Source organism: Anopheles coustani, chromosome X (assembly GCF_943734705.1).
Source record: "Anopheles coustani chromosome X, idAnoCousDA_361_x.2, whole genome shotgun sequence".
In the NCBI taxonomy this organism is placed as follows: domain Eukaryota; kingdom Metazoa; phylum Arthropoda; class Insecta; order Diptera; family Culicidae; genus Anopheles; species Anopheles coustani.
Window position 1 is genome coordinate 13,605,508 of NC_071290.1, and position 19,207 is coordinate 13,624,714.

General features: G+C 42.7%; 1 protein-coding gene across 1 annotated transcript in view; it reads left to right on the top strand.

The window, feature by feature from the left end:
- The window catches only part of LOC131269312 (uncharacterized), a 229,508-nt gene that overhangs the window by 103,351 nt on the left and 106,950 nt on the right, over window positions 1-19,207 (top strand). The window contains exons 5-6 of the mRNA XM_058271663.1: window positions 12,216-12,295; window positions 18,429-18,498. Coding sequence (XP_058127646.1) covers window positions 12,216-12,295; window positions 18,429-18,498 — 150 coding nt within the window. The remainder of the gene's footprint in view (window positions 1-12,215; window positions 12,296-18,428; window positions 18,499-19,207) is intronic.

Sequence of the window (19,207 nt, forward strand, 5' to 3'; positions counted from 1 at the left end):
ACCTCGCGTCCTCCACTCGTTGAGCGGGGGAGAAAGTCGAATCGAATAGTTCCAACAATTCAATTCTACTCGCTCTTGGAGGTGGTTGAGCTACCTCACATCCTTCTTCCCGCCACATTCCCCTTCCCCCTCCCGCCCCGCATTTTCCTTTGATCAACAAATTGGAATGAGTTTCCTTGACCCTCATGCACTTGCTTGCGGACCAGATTGATCTGGCAGGTAATTGACCTCGCCTGGATGGAAAACCGGCCCGGGAGCGGGACACCCTTGGTGGTGTGTTAAGGGGTGACGCCCCCCTTTCTTCCCTCCCTCACGCAAAACCCCAGCTGCGCGAATGATGAAAGTGAATTAAAGCTTTATTGCTGACTAATTTAATCAAATAGTAATAAAAATAAATTACGAGTGGATAGGCGGCCATCATTCCGCGTCAATTTCCCTACCCCCCCCCCCCCGCCCCCCGCACCCACCCGTGGAGTTTTTGCTCCTCCATTTCACCCCCTCCACCTTTCCCCTCTTCGGGAAAAAAACGCTCCGTAATGGCTGTGGATTTGGCGTGGCGAAGAAAAATGTTGATACGGGCGATTATTTTTCCGGCGGTCGTTTTTTTTCTTCCTAGGCGTGTGTGTGTTGGTGCGGCGCGTGCCAGTTGCCTGGGAGTAGGCCAGCGTAGTAGCGCACTCCATCGTGTGCTGGATTGCGCGGGGCGAAAAGATGATAACGTCTTCGAGCGGAGATTATCCGTCGAGTCGGACACTGGATGAATCCATCAACTTTTCCTTTCTCACCTCCTCCCCCCTCCCGGGAATCTAGTACGGTTCTCCGCGGCGTTGGTTTTTAGGTCTTTTTCTTTCACTGAGACTCAGCCATAAATCGCATCGGATCGCGCCCATTATGGATGGCGGATCTCAAAGCAAAGAGAAATTAGATGAGAAACCTAGCCCGGATTTTTATGACCACCAATGGGGGGAGGGGGGGTGGGGTTTGGCCAGGTTTCACGGCACATTTAGCTCGCAAAAAATTTGGCTCGTCCCTCGTCAGCGGGTTTTGTTTTTTTTGCTGCCGGTGACACCGAAAGTACCGGCCCTCGTTGTGGGGCGATCTTTTTTAAAATTATCAAATTAAGCTGACAGTCAAACCTTAGGCTTAGCCTTGGGATTCGGAACCGCGTCCCGGATCCGAGGTCCGATCAAGTGTCCGGTATAATTTGGTTGGCCTGAAACACGCACTTTTTGGTTTTACCAGAGTATATGAGAGTTTTTGTATGTGTGTGTGTGTGTGTGTATGTGTGAAACAAGCGGCTCTTCCATTCCCGCAAGTCACGCAGTCTCCGAACTCAACGCAGGAATTTGGCGGAAATAGAGAAATTCATATCAAACAGCCCATCATCCCGGGGAAACCGGGGAAATATTTTCACACGCTTCAGCAAACGTGTCTCCCACCCGCAAACACCCGAAAGCCCACCTTTCGCCCAATACACTGGTGGTGGTGCATTTTCCAAGCGGTCGATGGCGTACCGTGGAGCAGATAGTTATTAGATTTAATTTAGTGCAAGCCCATCCAGGCAGCAATCATAACCGATCATTAGGTGGCGTGGTCCATACAGGCACGTCTAAAACCATTTCAGCTAGCCCGACGAGGCGCGCGGGGAACACTGGATATCGGCTTAGCTACGGTCAGGTTGGCATGTGGGAATTATTCGAGTCAATTAAAAAATTCCACTGCTTAGCCGCCTAATGAACTGGATGATTGGTGCATCGGCACCAGATGATGGTGATTTTGATGATGCTGGTGCATGCGTGTCGGTGCCAGATGTTACACTGCTCGTTACATCGAACGTTTTGTTAGAGCGTGGAGGAGGAGGAGAATCTAAAGTGAAGCTATCGAACTCATTTTCCCAGGGTTTAAAATACGCCTCCCCTTGGCTTTGCTAGCCAACACCGAAGCTTTGGAGGGATTTTATACATAATATATTCGACAAGGTAATACTCTCAAAATCAATAATTACACCTACTCGATTAGTTCTGAACACCAAATAATATTTAGAATCAATAGCAACATTGTTTGAGACCTATCTGTTGCACAAAATTTTATAAAGACTGAAACCATCTACGCAGTATAACATGTAGATTTATTAAAATTGTAAAACCGACTGTTGGAGTTAGGAAATATCAAAACTTGACACGATTTATCGTATCGATATAACATAATAGTAAAATGATAAATTTAAATGATAAACTGTAAGATAGCAAGCGATAAAGAAAAAGAGTCGATATTAAAGAAAGACAAGCATCACATCCAAACTAATTGGTTGTCCGAAGAGTAAACGCTGCAAATAAATAGCAGCTGTGAATTGAAGTGAAAAGTTAAAATTAAACGAAAGTGGACGCAACAACGTTAAACAAATGAAGTAAATTCAATAGTAAGGTTCTGTCCCGTTAGCAGTAATTGAGAAAACTATTGATTTCAGCAAGTTTTTCAGTTTTTATGTGGCGAATAAGATATCAGCTATTTCTCCGTTAAGGTTTCGAAACTAATTAAACAGTTTTAGGAGTTTTAAAATTTGTCCAAGAATTTCAAATCAAGTGACGATTGCGAAACTTTTCGAATGTTAGCATTAGAGTTGTGAAAATCTACTCTTTTTGAGAAGTGGAGCTGGTATATTCCACTCTGCAAAAGGAGCGGAGCGTGCCAACTAGCTCACAAAAGAGTTGCGTAACATTTTCACGCCTTTCTCTCTTTTCGCTCTTTTTGCTCTTTCGCTTATTTTGCTCCTTTCGCTCCTTTACGCTCTTTTAACTAATTTGCACTTGTTGGAGCTATTTTCGCTAGCAGAAGATGAGTGAAGTTTTAGGTTTTTTCGAGGAGCGGAGCGAGGTTGCCGGTTCTTTCGCTCCTTACTCAACTCTAATAATCATTTTGTGTTATTACGTGGATCTTAATCCAGCATGTGTCTTCTAGTGATCTTTAACTTTAATGTGGAGTGGCCAGTCGAAACACTGTACTTTGTTCCCTCTGCTATTTTTTCTCGTATAAGGAAGTTAGTTATTTCCGCTAGCCACTACGTATTTTTCAACGTCTTTGACATTCCCTTCACGCTGCTTGTCAACTACCTTATGACCTTCTTTGGAAGCTTGGTGTACGAGATTTATTTAACACATTGACTGTCACGGGTGTCAAAGACACTTGACACGTCATCCATGTTTTGCGTGACAGTAATACGCTTTGCTGTGATAACGTTACGAAAGAGTTATGTGTGGAAATATAAAAATAGATTCATACATCAGGAAAGGCTTTGTTATTAGAATAACAAGAACGAGATTTAATCCTCAGATAGTTCATTTCTTATAATAGCTTCGATCATTTTTTATTGTTCATTGCTGAAAATATAAAAAAGTATGCTTAATAAACTCAGAATTCCGTAAAATATCAAAGGTACCGACTGCTTTATTCACGTTTTCTTCAAATTTGTCACATTGTTTTATTCGTTTACTGTTTTGAAAACAACGAGTTCGATGTAAATCATCAAGCTATCAAATTCATTCTAATCACGACGCGAAGTGCTACTGATGCTTTCAACCGAAAGTTGCCTTTGTGTTTTTTGTTTAAGCTTGAAAAATCGCTGAAATGTGTCCATTCCTCGTAATGCAAACGGTTAGAGTCTGGTAAAGTAATGAAACGTGCGAATTAGAACATCTCAAGTTTTGCTTGAAGCCACAGCAGCCTGTCACATCGGTAAGGGTACCGAAATATCGCCGGGCGAAGAAAGGTATCACACCCAACGTCGATGTCATCGGAACGCGAAGTTTCTCCCAAGCTGGCCATTTCGCAACCCTTGCGAACACGTAAACCTACTTAGCAACTTTCGCCTCATTCACCACTCAGCTCCGCAGTTGTACCGCCGTGACCTGGTGGAACACATTCTGGCACGAGTTTCGCGTAATTAATTTCATTCCCTACCCCCCCACCCCCGGGGCTCCTGTGACACTATGTAGGATTGAAGAGGTTTGCCTCGTGGGTTTCGTTCCGAGCCGGGTTTGGAGCCGCTTTTCCTTTCGGTGCTTTAACCGTGGAAGTTCTTTAGCAAAGGCACCTCTCAGAATGTCTTTGGCTCACTCACTCAACTGAAACGATGCCAGCTGGTGATGCTTTGACACCAGCGAGGGGCTGATCCAACGTTGGGGTTTGGTGATTTCTTCCAACGATCGACTTTGGCGATGCCCAAAAAGTCTGCTCACGGCAAGTTTCTGATGACTGCAGCTGGTGGAGTTCAAATATCAAACGATGTTGATGTATGGGTATGCGGGGGAGTGGGTATCTCACCTTCGAAAGCGCTGGGACACAAGTTCTTCATCACCCCCCGCTTAAAACCTGCCCAAACAAAGGCAAGGTGTATCGTTAGAACGTGTACGCAACCGAAACCGTGCTTACGTGACGGTGGACGTGCGATGGTACCGATGCACCTGGCATCAACTTTGCCTAATCGGGAGCCAGACGAGCTGAAGTGTATCATTCCGGTGATGAGGTCAACCCGAAGCGAACGCGTGTGGCCTTTTGCCAAAGTTTTCCATCCGCGAAACATAGGTGGTGTGTGACGGTAGGTCACGGACTTGCAATTTCGTAGATTCACTGCAGGTTGCAACGTACCCTTCGGGGTGTGCCCAGAATTCCTAAAAACCCATCCTAGGTAGGGTCTAGGAGACGCTCTTTCGCAAATCATACCTGGTTCTTGCTGCCCAGCGGTGTCGGTTGAACAAGTCAAAGCATCTGCTGAAAGTGGCATACAACTCCTCCGTTGGAACGCTCATCTCTACTTCTACAGGGTTTTGGCGAATTGGTAACGCCGCTAGTTGATGGCCTCACCTATTCTGGATCGAGCTCAAGCGATACCAAGAATCGCTACAGCGCAGCGATGATGTAGCGAGATGCGGTCCGGAGCTATCAGCCAACGTAAACTGGCGTAAAGTTTGGTTACAGGGCCACAGGGATACATGTCAAACAATGTCGGACGCACGGCGCTCTCCAAAACTCCGGGCAAACTTGTTCCCCCGAAAACCGAGCGGCTCGGACTTGAAAAGTTTCCTACACGTGCTGCGAGATACTAATTTCTCTTCAGCTCCCTTTGAAACGACTTTTTGATTGAGTATTTGCGAGGACTCAAGATACGTAAGCCAACGCGCGCAGTTGTTTGGGGGGCGTTCCTCGACAACACGTAGGAGGTTGTCGGAGCCGCAAAAGCCTAGTCCGTTGTGCGTTGAGGAAAATCGTTGAAAAATTGCCCACCATTTGACATCGCGCGTGGGTCGACGACGCAAAAACCGCCGCAGTTTCCCAACCGGAACAATCCTTTACCCTTTTCGCTACGCAAATAAATCATCAATTCAAGGTTCAATAATGGCAGGCAATTCGACGAACGCCATTGCTGCCCGCGTCCTCGGAACTTACTAAGAGAGAAAGAGAGAGATGAACCGTTTCCTGTTATTCTTTTCGGTTTTTTGTTTGTCCCGTCTCCTCCCAACGAAGAGACGGATTGAAATGTTTTCATTGGTATTTCTTCTGCCGAACGTTTGAAAAATGTTTCCCCACAGCACGGCATGTTTTTCCTTATTTGTCCTTCTTTCTTCTTCTTCTGCTTCATCTGCTCGTTATTGACAAGCTAGTGAATATTTCATCTCGGGCTTGGGCAACAGGGTTTTTCGGCGAAGCAACTATTCTTGAATGTGTTTCTGTTTTCTTTTTTTGTTCATTCTTTCCCGGAAAACCGGGAAAGGTCGCCCCAAAACATGGGACGGGTTCGCCAAATTCTTAACCTGAAAACCCCCGTTTCTTCTTCTTCCCCTATTTGCCTCCTTTTGCGTCTTCCCCTCGGTCTTTGGGTTTAAAAAGTTATTAGTCAACTGATCGAACGGGAGGAGAAAGCAACATAAAATCATGCTAAAGAAGAAAAAGAAAAAGACGAAGTGAAACGGGGAAACAAATCACGGAAAAAGTACGATCTAAAAAAAAATAAAAAAAAATAAAAAAAAATAAAAAAAATAAAAAAATGAAAACCCGAAAATCGAAAACGGACCTCTTTCGCTCGAGTGGCAACCGGCCAGCTTTCCCGGGGGCTTTCGATGCACACTGGACTTGTACAGTTCATTGCGTTTGCATAGGTTGGAGCACAGGAGGATGCGGTCGGGTGGGGGGAGAAGGAGTTTTCCTGCGTGGGATGCACTATTTTCGCACCCTATTCTGGTTCGACGAGTGACTTCCTTCCTCGGGGCCGTACTCGGGTCGTGATTGAATTCCATCCCTTCTCAATCATTCGGAACCCTTTTTCCCGGGGCACGGGTTTTGGTGGGGTTGGGGTGGGGTTTCCCGCCCCGAAAACATACTGATCGACATTTTTGAGAAAAAGGTACTTCTGGGGATTTGGGTGTATTTCGTCTTCGATCTTCGAGCGGCGCGTTGAAAATTTATTTGCGATTTTGTACCTTTTGCAAAAAAAAAGCACCACACTCTGTCAAGTTGGCTTGCCTTTCCTTTTCCACTTCAAAGCCCGAAATGCTCCCGCTGAGCGGTCAACAATGGCTTGGCGCAGGGTGTGTGTGTGTGTGTTTGACTGCTTTTTGAGAAAATACTTTTGCAAAGGGACGCAAGCTGCTTCGTCGGCGACTTGTTTGCTCCCGAACTCTCGACTCTCGAGCTGACAAGCTGACATTGTTCCCGCCCAGGAAATCACCGAACCCCGAAACAACAAAAAAAAAGGGGTGACGTCCACCATAGACACGGAAACACACACACATACAAATTTGGATCATCCTGCAGCGAGCCCTTTTTCGGAAGTTCCGGAAACAAGTTTTCAATCTTTCAAATACAGGAATTTCCTCTCGTGAGTCCCTACTCAAACTAGCCGGCTGCGAGCCCTTGACGACCTCATTCCCAGCTGCTTCAACTCGTGCTACATCCTCTTTCCTTCCCTTACCCCTCCTCCGTGTGGGTTCGGGCAACATTTTACCTTTTTACCTTCGACCAGCGTTTTTATTTTCCAGTTCTGCTGTTAAATATAAACCAGACCCAAAACAAAACCCTTTTCCATCCCACAAAGTCACTCACCATCGTCAGCTGACAATTTAACCCCCTCCTCCCCTCCTTCTTCCCTCCTTATAACATTCCACAACGAACGTCATGGAATTTCGATTGACAGTTCGCTTGATGCAAGCCACTGGAAAACCCCTTGAAATGACACACTGTTTGTTGGGTTTGGAGGGCTGTAAATTGAACCTACCTTTGCTTGTTCTTTGCAGGTGAAACGAACCACAAGCAATGCCAATCGACGATATTATTCGTTGGCAAATGTCAAAATGAATATTATAAGGGTAAAAAGCTAAAAACGATAGTAAACGACCAAGTTGAACTTAATCATATATCATATATGAAAACGAACTTGATTGTCAAAAAAGCATCATCTTTTTCTTCTCTAGTCGTTGAAAATATAGTTCAATGTTAAATAACGGTAGGTTTTACACTCGATTTCCACTCGATAGCAATTTTGGTCAATCGCTTTTTTCGAGTTTTCCAAAGTTTTTTACTCCTCAGCTGATTTCCAAGTGAAACAAACAAGATAAAAAAGAAAATAAACCACACAAAAAGTACACGAAAAGTAAGGTAATTAAAGTCAATACCATGTTGGACATGGTTTCCTAGAGTTTGCCGGACAGGGGGCTCGTGAGGTTGTTTTTTTACATCGAGTGCGCTACACCGATGTTGTTTGGAGTTTTGTGGAAGAAGTTTTTACGAACGAACTGCACGAATTTAATAATAAGTCAAGTAGCAAATTAAGTGTGTCAAAGCTTTATGTCTTTTTATTTATTGTTGTACTTTTTAAAAGAGCAAGAACAACAGAAATTTAAATTGCTGCTGGTTTTGAACTTATTTCTTGCTGGTTTTTTTTACATTCAAAAAATTCTCAGTCAAAATTTGATAAAGTGTCTGTATTTTTAAAATTAGCATTCTCGGAAATTCTAATCTCTCGAAAAATCTATTTAAATGTTGGCATTGTCAGGTAATGTAAGGCAAGAAGAGACCTCTGAAGTAAATACTAATTTCTTGCAGTACATAGGAGAAAAATACAGTTCACAAACGATTCTCTACCCTCTACTACAAAGAATAGAACAGAACTCAAAAATAGACAAATAAAATAAAAGAAACTCTCGGATTATTATCAAAACGAATATTTTTAATCCGGGCAATTCTTTACTTGCGTCATTTTGAATATTGTGCCAGAATGGCCAGATAGTGGGGCAGAACAAATCCTGTTAATATTTTATTTAGTTGTCAGATTATTTTCTTTTCTATAATTCTATCTAAGATGTCAAAAAGTTTATTCAAATGTGCCTCCATCTGAAAAATAAAAATAAGTTTTTATGCAACGAATTTTTATTTGAATATGAAATATGAAATGTTTGAACTTAATAGTTTTGTACTATTAATGTACTTCAATTCTGTAAAATAAATTTAAATTCAACTGTTTTGTTAAATATGCACGACAGTCTTTTCAGTTTTAAGTTTTGTACCCGCAAAAAGAATGAAAGAATTATGAATTTTTTTTTCAGATTTCGTTAAGTAACAAAATATTCTTAGAAAATGGTTGGTTGATTGTAATATTTGGTTTTAAACCTTCCTTATTACTTTAACTGTGTAAGATAGTTTCATCCTGTTTTCTCTTTGAAATTTCATCGTAGAACCGTGAAATTTACATAAGGTGTACGGGTAACGCTAATGAACATTTACTTGTACTTCATTTTGTGTTAAATGGCTTTATTAAGATAAACAAGTGCCGGCGCATTTCACCCCATTGTGGCATCTTACCACACTTTCCTTAAATAATATTAATAATGTCAAGATCGTTTTGTAAAAAATACATAACTTATTAAATGTTTTAGATTTAAAAAACAAACCCCCACTTGAAAATGTAAGTACCACGTTTAAATCTAGGGTTGGAAAACGACTAGCGTGTAAACGTAAGCTTTGGTATTTTCCTTGCAAGGAGAAACATTACGTAACCGCACCGAGCAGGATTTTCTCATACGCGCTTTCCGCATCGAACCGGGTAGCAGTTGAAGTGCTTTAAATATTCTTCGATAAACTGGAAAATAAAGTGTCAACGAACACGTAGAAAAAAGCGGGGCTTTCCGGAATGTAGTCAAGCGAAACAACTTGACCGAAGAGCAAGAAGTTCTTCTCGAAATTCAACAACGCTTCATGCCGGATGGGGGTTGGGAGGGGGGCGTGTAAGTGGCATCTTAAACCGGGAAAAAGAGGAGGGGGGCGGGGGGGGGAAGACAAATGTTCTTTTTCGCCCTGCACGGTTTCCGGTACGCAAATCTTTTCGGTGTGCAGGAAAAAGAAAAAAACAAGCATGAATCCCACCTCAAGAGAGACATACACAAAAGGAAAACCCGGGAGTCAGGAGGAAAAAAACCCCGAATCAAGTCGTCCGTCACACAGGGACGGCGCGCGGTACCATACCCCGCTCAGTTGGACAGTCTTCCAGCAGGTGGAAATGGAGATTTCAAAAAAGAAAAAAACAGAAAAAGAAAGGTTTTTTGTCTCCAATTCCATGTGCCCTTTCCCTCTCCCTCGCTCCTTCCCCTCCCAGCAACCCAGACCCCGCGGCCGTAACCGCCGCAGGCACCATACTCGCCCCTTTCCCGCTTGGAACTTAATGTGCCTCGGGACTCGGAGACGAAGAACGAGAAAATAACAACCCGTGCGTCATGCTGCTGCATCCTACATGGGAGGGATTGAAAAACGGGGGGAGGGGGGGAGGGGGAATAAAAACAGTGCACCGAAGCAGCAGCGCCCGTAGATGCGGACGAAAAAGACGGAAAAAATGGGAGCACACCTTACGGATCAGCGAGCCGAATGACTGGCTGACAACCACTTTTCATTCACTTCACATTTTACTGATAGGATACGAGATGAAAAGAGTAGCACCTTCAGCTGTGCATGTGTGTGTGTGTGTGTATGTTTGTAGAACAAGGAGCGAGAGAGAGAGAGAGAGGGATAAATAGGAGTGTCTACCCGCTCGGGCTGCATGTGGGTAGAAATAGAACCGTGAAGTTGTTCGTTTTGGGGGCGCTTCGGGTTGCTGAAGAAGAAGTGCAGCTCCCATGCAAAACGAAGTGAACGGGGGTGGAAAAGGAACGGGCAAACTGCATCCGCCGTCCTCGGGAAGCATAAAAAAACCAAACAATGAAGAAAACAAACCACCAAACAACGTCACCAGATATGTTGCTTGTTCGTTCGTTTCATTCTTTTCAATGTTTTTTTTTCTAAGGAGTGCTTAAGGGAGCATGCACACACACACACATGCCGGTGTTGACAAGTGCCAAAAACTGAAGCAAGGCAATCGGATCACATAACGAGAGCGAGAGAGAGAGAAAGAGTACAACGAGCAGAACAGCGAAAAAAGAAATTTAAAAGAAAAATCCAAATGCAAAACTACAAGGTACAATAATTTGAATTTTCCAATGCACCCCCACCCTCCACCGGGCGCTGATGTAGGGTAGGAAAAGGGGGAGGGGGGGTTTCCTTCGCTCTAACTCGCTGCTATTTTCTTTTCCCCTCCCCCTACTTCTCGCTGTGGGAAATGGGAAAAGGAAAACCCGGTAACAGAGTTGCATCAAAGCCACCCGCGTTCTGCGAGATAAAACCAAGCTCCGGGGAAGCGAAGCGGGAAAAAGGGTGGAGAATCCGGTGAAGGAAGCGGGGGAAGGAGGGGAAAGCGAGTGGTAGGTACGGTAGCGGAACAACGAACGGTGTACCATTCAAATCTTCCAAGAATGTTTTCGAGTGCAGCGACTGCAGCAGTGCATTTTCAAAAGAAAAGGCACATCTGCGGAAAAAAGGATATAAAAGACACACTAACACACACACACAGGCGGGAAAAGAGACACATGCATGTGGCCAGAGGAAGCGAGAGGGAAAGCGTCCGACGGTGGCAATGCATTTACAGGCTGATGCTGTCTTTCTCAATCATGCTGAGCTACATTTTTGTGTTTTCCATGTTTTTTTTCACCTTTTTTTTCTTACCACACAAACGGGCACTACACACACACACACACACACACACACACTCTTATACACATGCACTCACAGATGCACACGAAAAACATACATACAGACAGGTGCATTGCTGCTTCGGAAAGCAGGAAATCGGGAGGGGGGAGGCAGGGTCAAGGGGAGGGAAAGCGCAAATGGAAAAACAAACAAATTGCCCACCCAACCGAAACGAGGCGATTTTTCCGCCATCGTCAAACAACATAACAAACCAGACGAAGACGAACGCGGAGACACGACCGAGCGTACGTGTGTATGTGTGCGTGTGTGTGTGTGTGTGCGACCAGTGTATAAGTCGGTCGGGCAGAAGAGAGAGAGAGGAAAATTCTTTACTTAATTCCCGCCGGCAGGGCTTTTCCGGAAAACAAAAAAACAAAAATCCGGGTCTTTAGTGGAAAACCTCCTCGAATTCGAAAACGCAACCCCCTCGCTTTTCCTTCCAGTGTCAGTGTTTCGCACCCGAAACCTCGGCTGGTGTTGGCCACTTTCGCACGACGCAGCCAGTATTGCGCACCGGCAAACCGCAAGCCGAAACCGGAAGCCAGCAAAACCGTCCGAGTTGGGAGCGCCGGAGGAAAAGTCCGGTCCCGTTTATAGGCCGCCGGGTTCGTCTTCTGCATGTGCTCACACATTGCTCAGGAAAAAAAATGGCCTCGGTACGGTTCATCGAGCACCGGCCCTCCGTTCCTTTTGCCCCGGGAAAACCCTTCGCCGCAAAAGGAAAATTCAGGGAAAGGTAACGGATTTCTCTTTGACCATCGACGGACTTGTCGAAGCGGAAGGAATACTAACAACTCCAGTCGCAAAATGGAAGAAAACGCCAGCCGAGTCAAGTCGGTGCCAGTTTTCTCAAAACTTTTCCGATTTCCCGACCGCCCGAGTCCCGATCGTCGACGACGCTTTCCCTTAGCCCATGTGCAATCGACTCAAAACCATTTACCTTGAATGAAAATTCATCTCCACGTGTGTTCACCTAATGCTTCTTTTTCGTCACAAATTTTCCTCTTTTTCCTACAAATAAACACCCAATTTTCCATGAAAAAAATTCCCAACTTCCCTTTGTACCTTTAAGCCACCTTTTACTAATCCGTTGTTCTTTTCTCTCTTTTCAGACGGGGAAGCATTTTCATCGAACATCACTTTTGATAAAAGCTTTTAATCATAAATTTCGATTAGATTTGGAATTAAATACGTAAGTATCCGGGGGGTGGGGGACAATGGTAGTTGTGGGGAAAAGGGAAAAGAATTATCCACCCGGTTGATTTGTTTGGACGCGGTTTTATTTTTTAATTCATATTTTCCCTCCTGGCGTCCATTATCGGGCCGAACATCATCAACTCCCGCTTGAACACGCGCTCTCTTTATCACTATTTCGTATTAATTTTCGTAGTTGGTTTCGTTTTTGTTATTGTTTTGTTTTGTACTCCATTTTCTCCCTTTTTTTTGGGCCCATAATTGATACACACATGCATACCTTTTTCGCTTCCGCAAACCAGGCAACACTGTGTTTGCCCCTCGGGAAGGTGAATTTACATTTTTATGGTTTTTCGATCTTGTTGATACGGGTCCGGGGCGGGGGGTGTTTTAATTTTCCCCTGTTCCTATCAATAGTCTGTTTTCACTCTTTATTTATTTTGTTCTTTCTTTCTACAATTACCCGAGAGTATTTGCAAACCACAGAAGAACAAAACAAAAAAAAGGAAAGTCCAACCCGATATGGCTTTTATAGAAAACAACCAAATAAATACCAACTCGTATCGCTCGCACAATCCGATACAAATGGAAAATGAAATTCTTCCTCTTTCCTGATACTGTATACATATATTGCGGGGCCACAAAAATTCGCTGAAGGAAGAGCAGGGGCCCGATTGGATGCCTCTTCACTCCAAACTCCAATCTGCTCCAACCCACCAAGCGTAGGATTTCAGTTTCCCTCCCTACCCGATTGGAAATATATTATTTTCGACCATTGGTCCACACTCCATTCACAGCTTATTTTTATTTCCACAACCGGTGGGGCTGGATTTTTTTCCGCTCGAACTGGGAAACGATCGTGAGGAAGGAACGATGGCTGCCGGGATGGACTTATCGACTTTAAATATCTTTTATGCAGTTGCAGGGCAACTATCGTTTTTCATTAAATTCCTAGAATTCCGATATAAAGTCTCTGCTTACGGTCAGCACGCAGCACTACCTCATTTTTTAGTGATTTCGAATGTTTTATTTTCAATTCAACAATATTAACATAAACCACGCATTACGCCAGATTTTTATAATTTTCATCTCATCGCCTTCAACTTCACTGTTCTGCTTCCGCTTGGTGCAAAAGGAAAAAGAACCTCAAGCAGCTATAAGTTGAGTGCCAAAAAAACAACAAGTAACATTTTCACCTCTCATATGTTCATTAGTGCTTGTTCTTGAGAAAAAATAACAATGCACCAAAATGTTATTCATTTAAAACATTTCTTATACGCCTTTTTCCAACGAGCTTACTGAACATGCATCCATGTTTGTTGCCTAAATTTAATAAACAGTTGAAGTTTTTTCTTCTCTACATTACTTGTCGAAATGAGAAAGTTAAAAAAGTAGATAATTTGTTGCAAAGCAATAGGAACAATCTAAAAATAGTTGGAAGAAGCTCTATGGTAGGAGAAGCAACCAAAAATTTATTTCTTATTTATTTAGATCTTTGCTAGTAGGTAAAAGAAGACGTACTCTATTCCTTTTCTAGTAATGCACTTTTTCTTTTACAGGTGCTCTAACATTATTTTTATGCTCGAAAGTGCGTAAAAGATTTATTTTGTCGATTTGTTGTTTCCACGACCCTAAGACTTTCTTCCACAAAAGGGATCTTTCAAATATTCGTTAGCGTTTTCATCGTTTTACGTCCAAAAAAAACACAAAACGATTCTTTAATTCATCCATAAATCTACTTTTGGTTTTTAAGTTAAACACATTACTTTTGTGTATGAAAATGAACGAGATCATTTCAGTTCATAGTCTTCAAACTCTGTCTTGCTGCATAATTATTATCAATTTTCACAATCAAAATACAATTCACGTACATATATGTAACATATGTAATTTAGCGTGAACTAAATCCAAAAAGTCATAAAAGTATTTAATGAAACAAGCAAAATATTGGTTGTCAAAATAATTAAAGTAATTTAAAAAACACAAGTAAAACGTAGGTAGAAAAAGTAAAAAACACCGTACCCGGAAAAGCTGTTAGCCCCAAGTAGTTGGTTTGCTTGTCTCTGTTTTGTCAAATTGGGAAAATATGTGTACACGTACTTCTTCTCTTTTATTTTTTAATATACTTTGTTTAAAGCAAAATCAATAAACATTATTGAACTGATTTTGCTGAGCAAAAGGTTATAAAAACTCAAACCAGACACGTCGACACGCGTTTCTAGGTGCAAAAAACTGTTTCCAAGAAAACAGTAAGATGATGATTGTAGTGAAGCCTTTTAATAGTACAAATATATATATATATATAATTTTGGAAGTTTAGTCTTTGCTTGATTTCCTAAGACGTTAAATTAATCGATTTAATAACCAAATTATACCAACAATAACTGTACTAAAAGTGTACTAAAATAGTGTGGGTCTAAGAACTCAGAAACAACAAATAAAATTAAAGCAAAAATACGCTTTGGTATGTAATAAATTGAAGGTTTTAGTAAAATGTGTTTCATACCGTTGAAGATACCAAACACGAGTTCACAGTAAGAAATTCAAAGTAAATGCTGAACTGATTTCCAAGACGCACCTGTTCAGTACTCCAACATTCAGTCGAAAAGAAATAAAAGAAACCATACCTAAATCGTTCGCCGGCTGCACCGGTTGCTCGCCATAACGCAAATGGCGCGTCGCCGATGATGATTCACTTCCTTCCACGGTTGCTTCCTGCCATTCCGTTTCGTGCGCGACCGTGTTTCACGTGCAGAAATTTGCGGTAACGAAAGGCAACTCTGCAACTCATGACCCAACCTCGGTTTTGATGTGGCTACGGCGGAAAATCCCTGACCAAAAAGCACAAAAAAACCCAGCCCAGCTGAAACTGATTGCGCACATTCATGGTTTAATCATCGCACGAGTTTCGCGTGCTGCGGGAAAAGCTTTTCCCCGTGAGTGGAAAGGGAGTTGAAAGGAGCGGAGTAGAAGATTAGTCGATAAACTTCTATCCACTTTTTCGAAATAACGCTGCCCTGCAACTATCCGGTACCATTCGCCGGCGTACAATCTTGCAAGACGTTCAGCAAAGCCCGCCCAAACTCCGGTACCGAAAACCCCCTCGGCGCACCTACACACACCTCCCCACCTTACCGTGAATGGTGCTGGCAGAACGGAATTTGCAAATTGTTTATGCTAAGCGTAGGAAAAACTAAAGTTTGATTTTCCCTGACTGTGCTGCGCCACATAACGAGGGACGGGCCGAAATCCTAGACCCCTACCGCTCCCGCAACCCACAACCACAATTCCCCCATGCACCCTCCCCACCGACCTTGAGGGGGATTTTCCGCGCGCGCGCGCGGACGCTATGACACGAGCAGCAAAGTTTTCCACACCGGTGATTGAAACTTTCACCGCAAGGCTCAGGGACACACTGCGTGCGGGAGGAACTGATTGATCCTAGAGGTTTTGTCCACGTCACTGCGTCGACCCCAACCGACCCCCGAGTGTTGGGAAACCCCACAATCCCCACCCTTTACGTTCCGAAAGCAGCAGGGAAAGGTAACCGAAAGCTCGAGGCAAGCCTGTATCGATCCACTTCGATTCTTTCTTGTGGTTTCCCATACACACACACACACACACAGACTGCCCGCAAAATAGTTGCACGGAGTGGCGGGTTTTGAAGTACCGAGCCCGGTGGGAAAAACAGCGAGAGGAGAACGAAAAGTCGAAAAAGGAAGAGACCACGAACTCCAAAAAATAAAAAAAAGCCGAACCTAACGTAAATAAATAAAACGAGTCACTTCACCCGCAGGTGGCCACGGGTTGGATTTTACGTTTCTCAGATTGTGCCACCTCTCATACCTCTTCCCATCCCCTCTTCAGCCCTTAGCTTTCAGCAGGAACGAGCGAGGCTCCTTTACCTCGAAAGTTTGAAAGTATTTCAATTTCGTCATAGTTTTCCCATTTTCCCACCGTCCAGGGCACTAGCGCGTACTGATATGGCGCTTCACCAACACAAGGGAGGCCAAGTCGGCGATGAAGCAGAAGCTAGAGATGATTGCGAGCGATTCTCGGGGTCTGAAGAATATTTGTTCGACTGCCTTTCATCTTCCGGCAGTGCGGTTTGATGTTTCAATCAACAGACGGCATGCCGCTTCGGCGATGTAGAAGTACCCAGAGCAGCATTGTTGGAGGGGCACGCTCTTAAAGCCCTCAATGGACCAGCTCAGTTTTATTCGATGTTTGATCATTCGTACTCAAAATAATTGCAGCGTTGTTGTCTTCACAACTGTCTTGTGTGATGAATGTCAATAAGTTGATTACGCCGAATATTACCTTTCACGCCTTTCTTCACATATTGCTTAGTTGTGTTTTTCCTAATCATCATTAGTGCCGAAGTTTTACAAACTATCATTTTTTCTCTCCTCAGCATCTGTTTTAAAACATGAAAGAGCGTTATACTTTTGTAACGTGATTTTTATTGTTGTTGGTGATGTTTATTAAAAACAATCGTTGTCTTCTCAGCAACTTTTTAAAACATTAAAAGAGGTTTTGAGCTTCTTTATCATGATGAAAAAAGAAGCTCAAAACCTTGGTATTTATTAATGATTAATGGTTTGGTATTTATTAATGATTGTTGATAGGCATCGATGTCTGCCTCCAGATCATCTTTTTTCATACTTGGATGAATTTTGTTATTAGTTTTATAACGTGTTTTTTATTTTGAGTTTACTTTTCAACTTCAAGAATTTTGTATTTTGTTTAAAAACGTTATTTTGTTTTTTGTTTTTGTTTAGTAATGATTTTTGACGAGGCTCAATGTTTGTCTCTTCAGCATTCATTTTTAAATTACATTATCTAGTCGATGAAACTGTTAAAGCTAATATTTACCTCTTTAGAATAAATGTTTGCCTCTTAGCTTTCTTTATTATACTGTTGATCTGTAAGTCTACAATTGCACAAAACTTATGATAATATTTATTTTAAGGAAGCACTGACAATTACAAGAAAAAAACACTCGAAGACACAACGCATAAACCCTTGTCACTCATACTTCAAGAAGAAAAGAAGTCCAAATTATGTTTCGCATTAATTAGACAGACATTTATTAGAACTGCTAGAAAAAAAAAAACCAAAACGATGCGCAAAAAGATCCGCCACCGCTAACTGGCCAAGCCGAGAGGGTGAATCGGTTTGGTTTATTTATGACAACCGCTGCCCGCGTCCTTAAACGGAGGCAGGCGACCGCAGTTGGACCTAAATCTAATTGAACGGTGCGCTTTCCCGACAGTCCCGGCTGTTTAACGGGCTAACTGTCGGTAAGCCAAATTGTATTAGCATAGGCATTTTGCTCGGTAGCTTTCCCAACCTCGACCAACGTTCGGGTTTTTCAGATCGACGGAAAAAAACCGCATCGCAAAAACATTCTCACCGGACTTCCATTGCACATACAACCGTCCGAAACTGCGTGTGTGTGTGTGTGTGTGTGTGTGTGTGTGTGTGCTGATCGTAGATAGCAATCAGGGTATTCCGTACCATTTTTCTTTTATTTTCAAAAACAGATTTAAAACAGATAACTTTTCAACGCAGTGAACCATTTTGATAAAACCGAACGCTTCCCGTTTGTGCGTTTTACATTGTGTGATTGATTTTCGTTCGTTTATTTATCGCCCGATGCATAACTTCGGCAATTATTTCCGCCCCTTTTTATCCGTTTTTAATGTTCTATCATTTAAGTTTTCCAATTTTTATGTTTTATACGGCACAACTCTACCACCCCCCGCTGCACGGTGCTGCTGTGTAACGCTGAATTGGTGGACGAATCGGTAGCAAATAATTACAGCTGATTGGAACTAATTGCCGTTTGCTAAATTGGTTCGAGCCGTTTGGCAAATGTTTTAAAAATATGCAACCCATCCTGGTGATGAAATGCTTCGGTATCGATGTCATCACCATACCGATCAGGAAGATTTGTCCTGTTTTTTTTTTTCACAACCCGTTCCGCCGTTCGTTTGATCGCTGTTCGCATGAGCTGGGAAATTAAATTTAATTATTTAAATTTAATAATTATCTGACCGAGCGATGGCACAAACGCATCAATTTTATTAATGGCCCCCGTCACACTTTCTTTCTTTTTCTCTTTACAGACAATTACTAGCTCCTAACATTGTACAGAAGCACTATCTCCCTAGCGGGTTCGCTCAGGATTCACATCGAGTAAGTAATACTAAACTCCAAGTTATCACTAGCGTTACATGTTGCCTTCGTATACTTTCCCTTTTTTCCCGTAACACTGTTCCATTTTTAACTTAGCGTTTAAGAAAACAGGAAATCGATCACCGTTTTGCTAATTTGTCATCACCGTTTGCCCTATCCCTCCTTCGTTGCCCCTGGCAAACCCATGATTTCAATCCTCGACGGTTCACTTTTCTTTCTATCAGCTTTCCTCCTCAAGACATGGCACCTCGTGGTGACGATAGTTCGATAAAAACCTCAGTCCTGTTGGCTTCCCATCCATGCAACATTGCATAGGAAACTTTTCGCATTACTTTACCACCTGGTTGGCTATTCTTCTACGGAAAACCCTTCCAGGATGCAGTATGGACGAGCAGGAAGGCAAAATATACAGTCATCTCCAAATTGAAGAGCTGCAAACTAAAAACAGAATTGGTTTGTTAACTATAACTCGAAAAATAAAATTCTAAATTCAATCTTTTAAACGCCTTTTTGAGGTAAATTTAAAAGATAAATTTAAAGGAAAAAATACTTTCTCAAAACTGATAAAATGAAAGAGTAAAGGGACACACGAAACAGTTGTAACAGAAGAAGAACGAATAAATTACTCACAAGAACAATCTGCGAGGTCGAGTTGACTCAAACAAGCCTAGATTTTGAAAGGTAAACATGATGGTGAACTGTACTATGC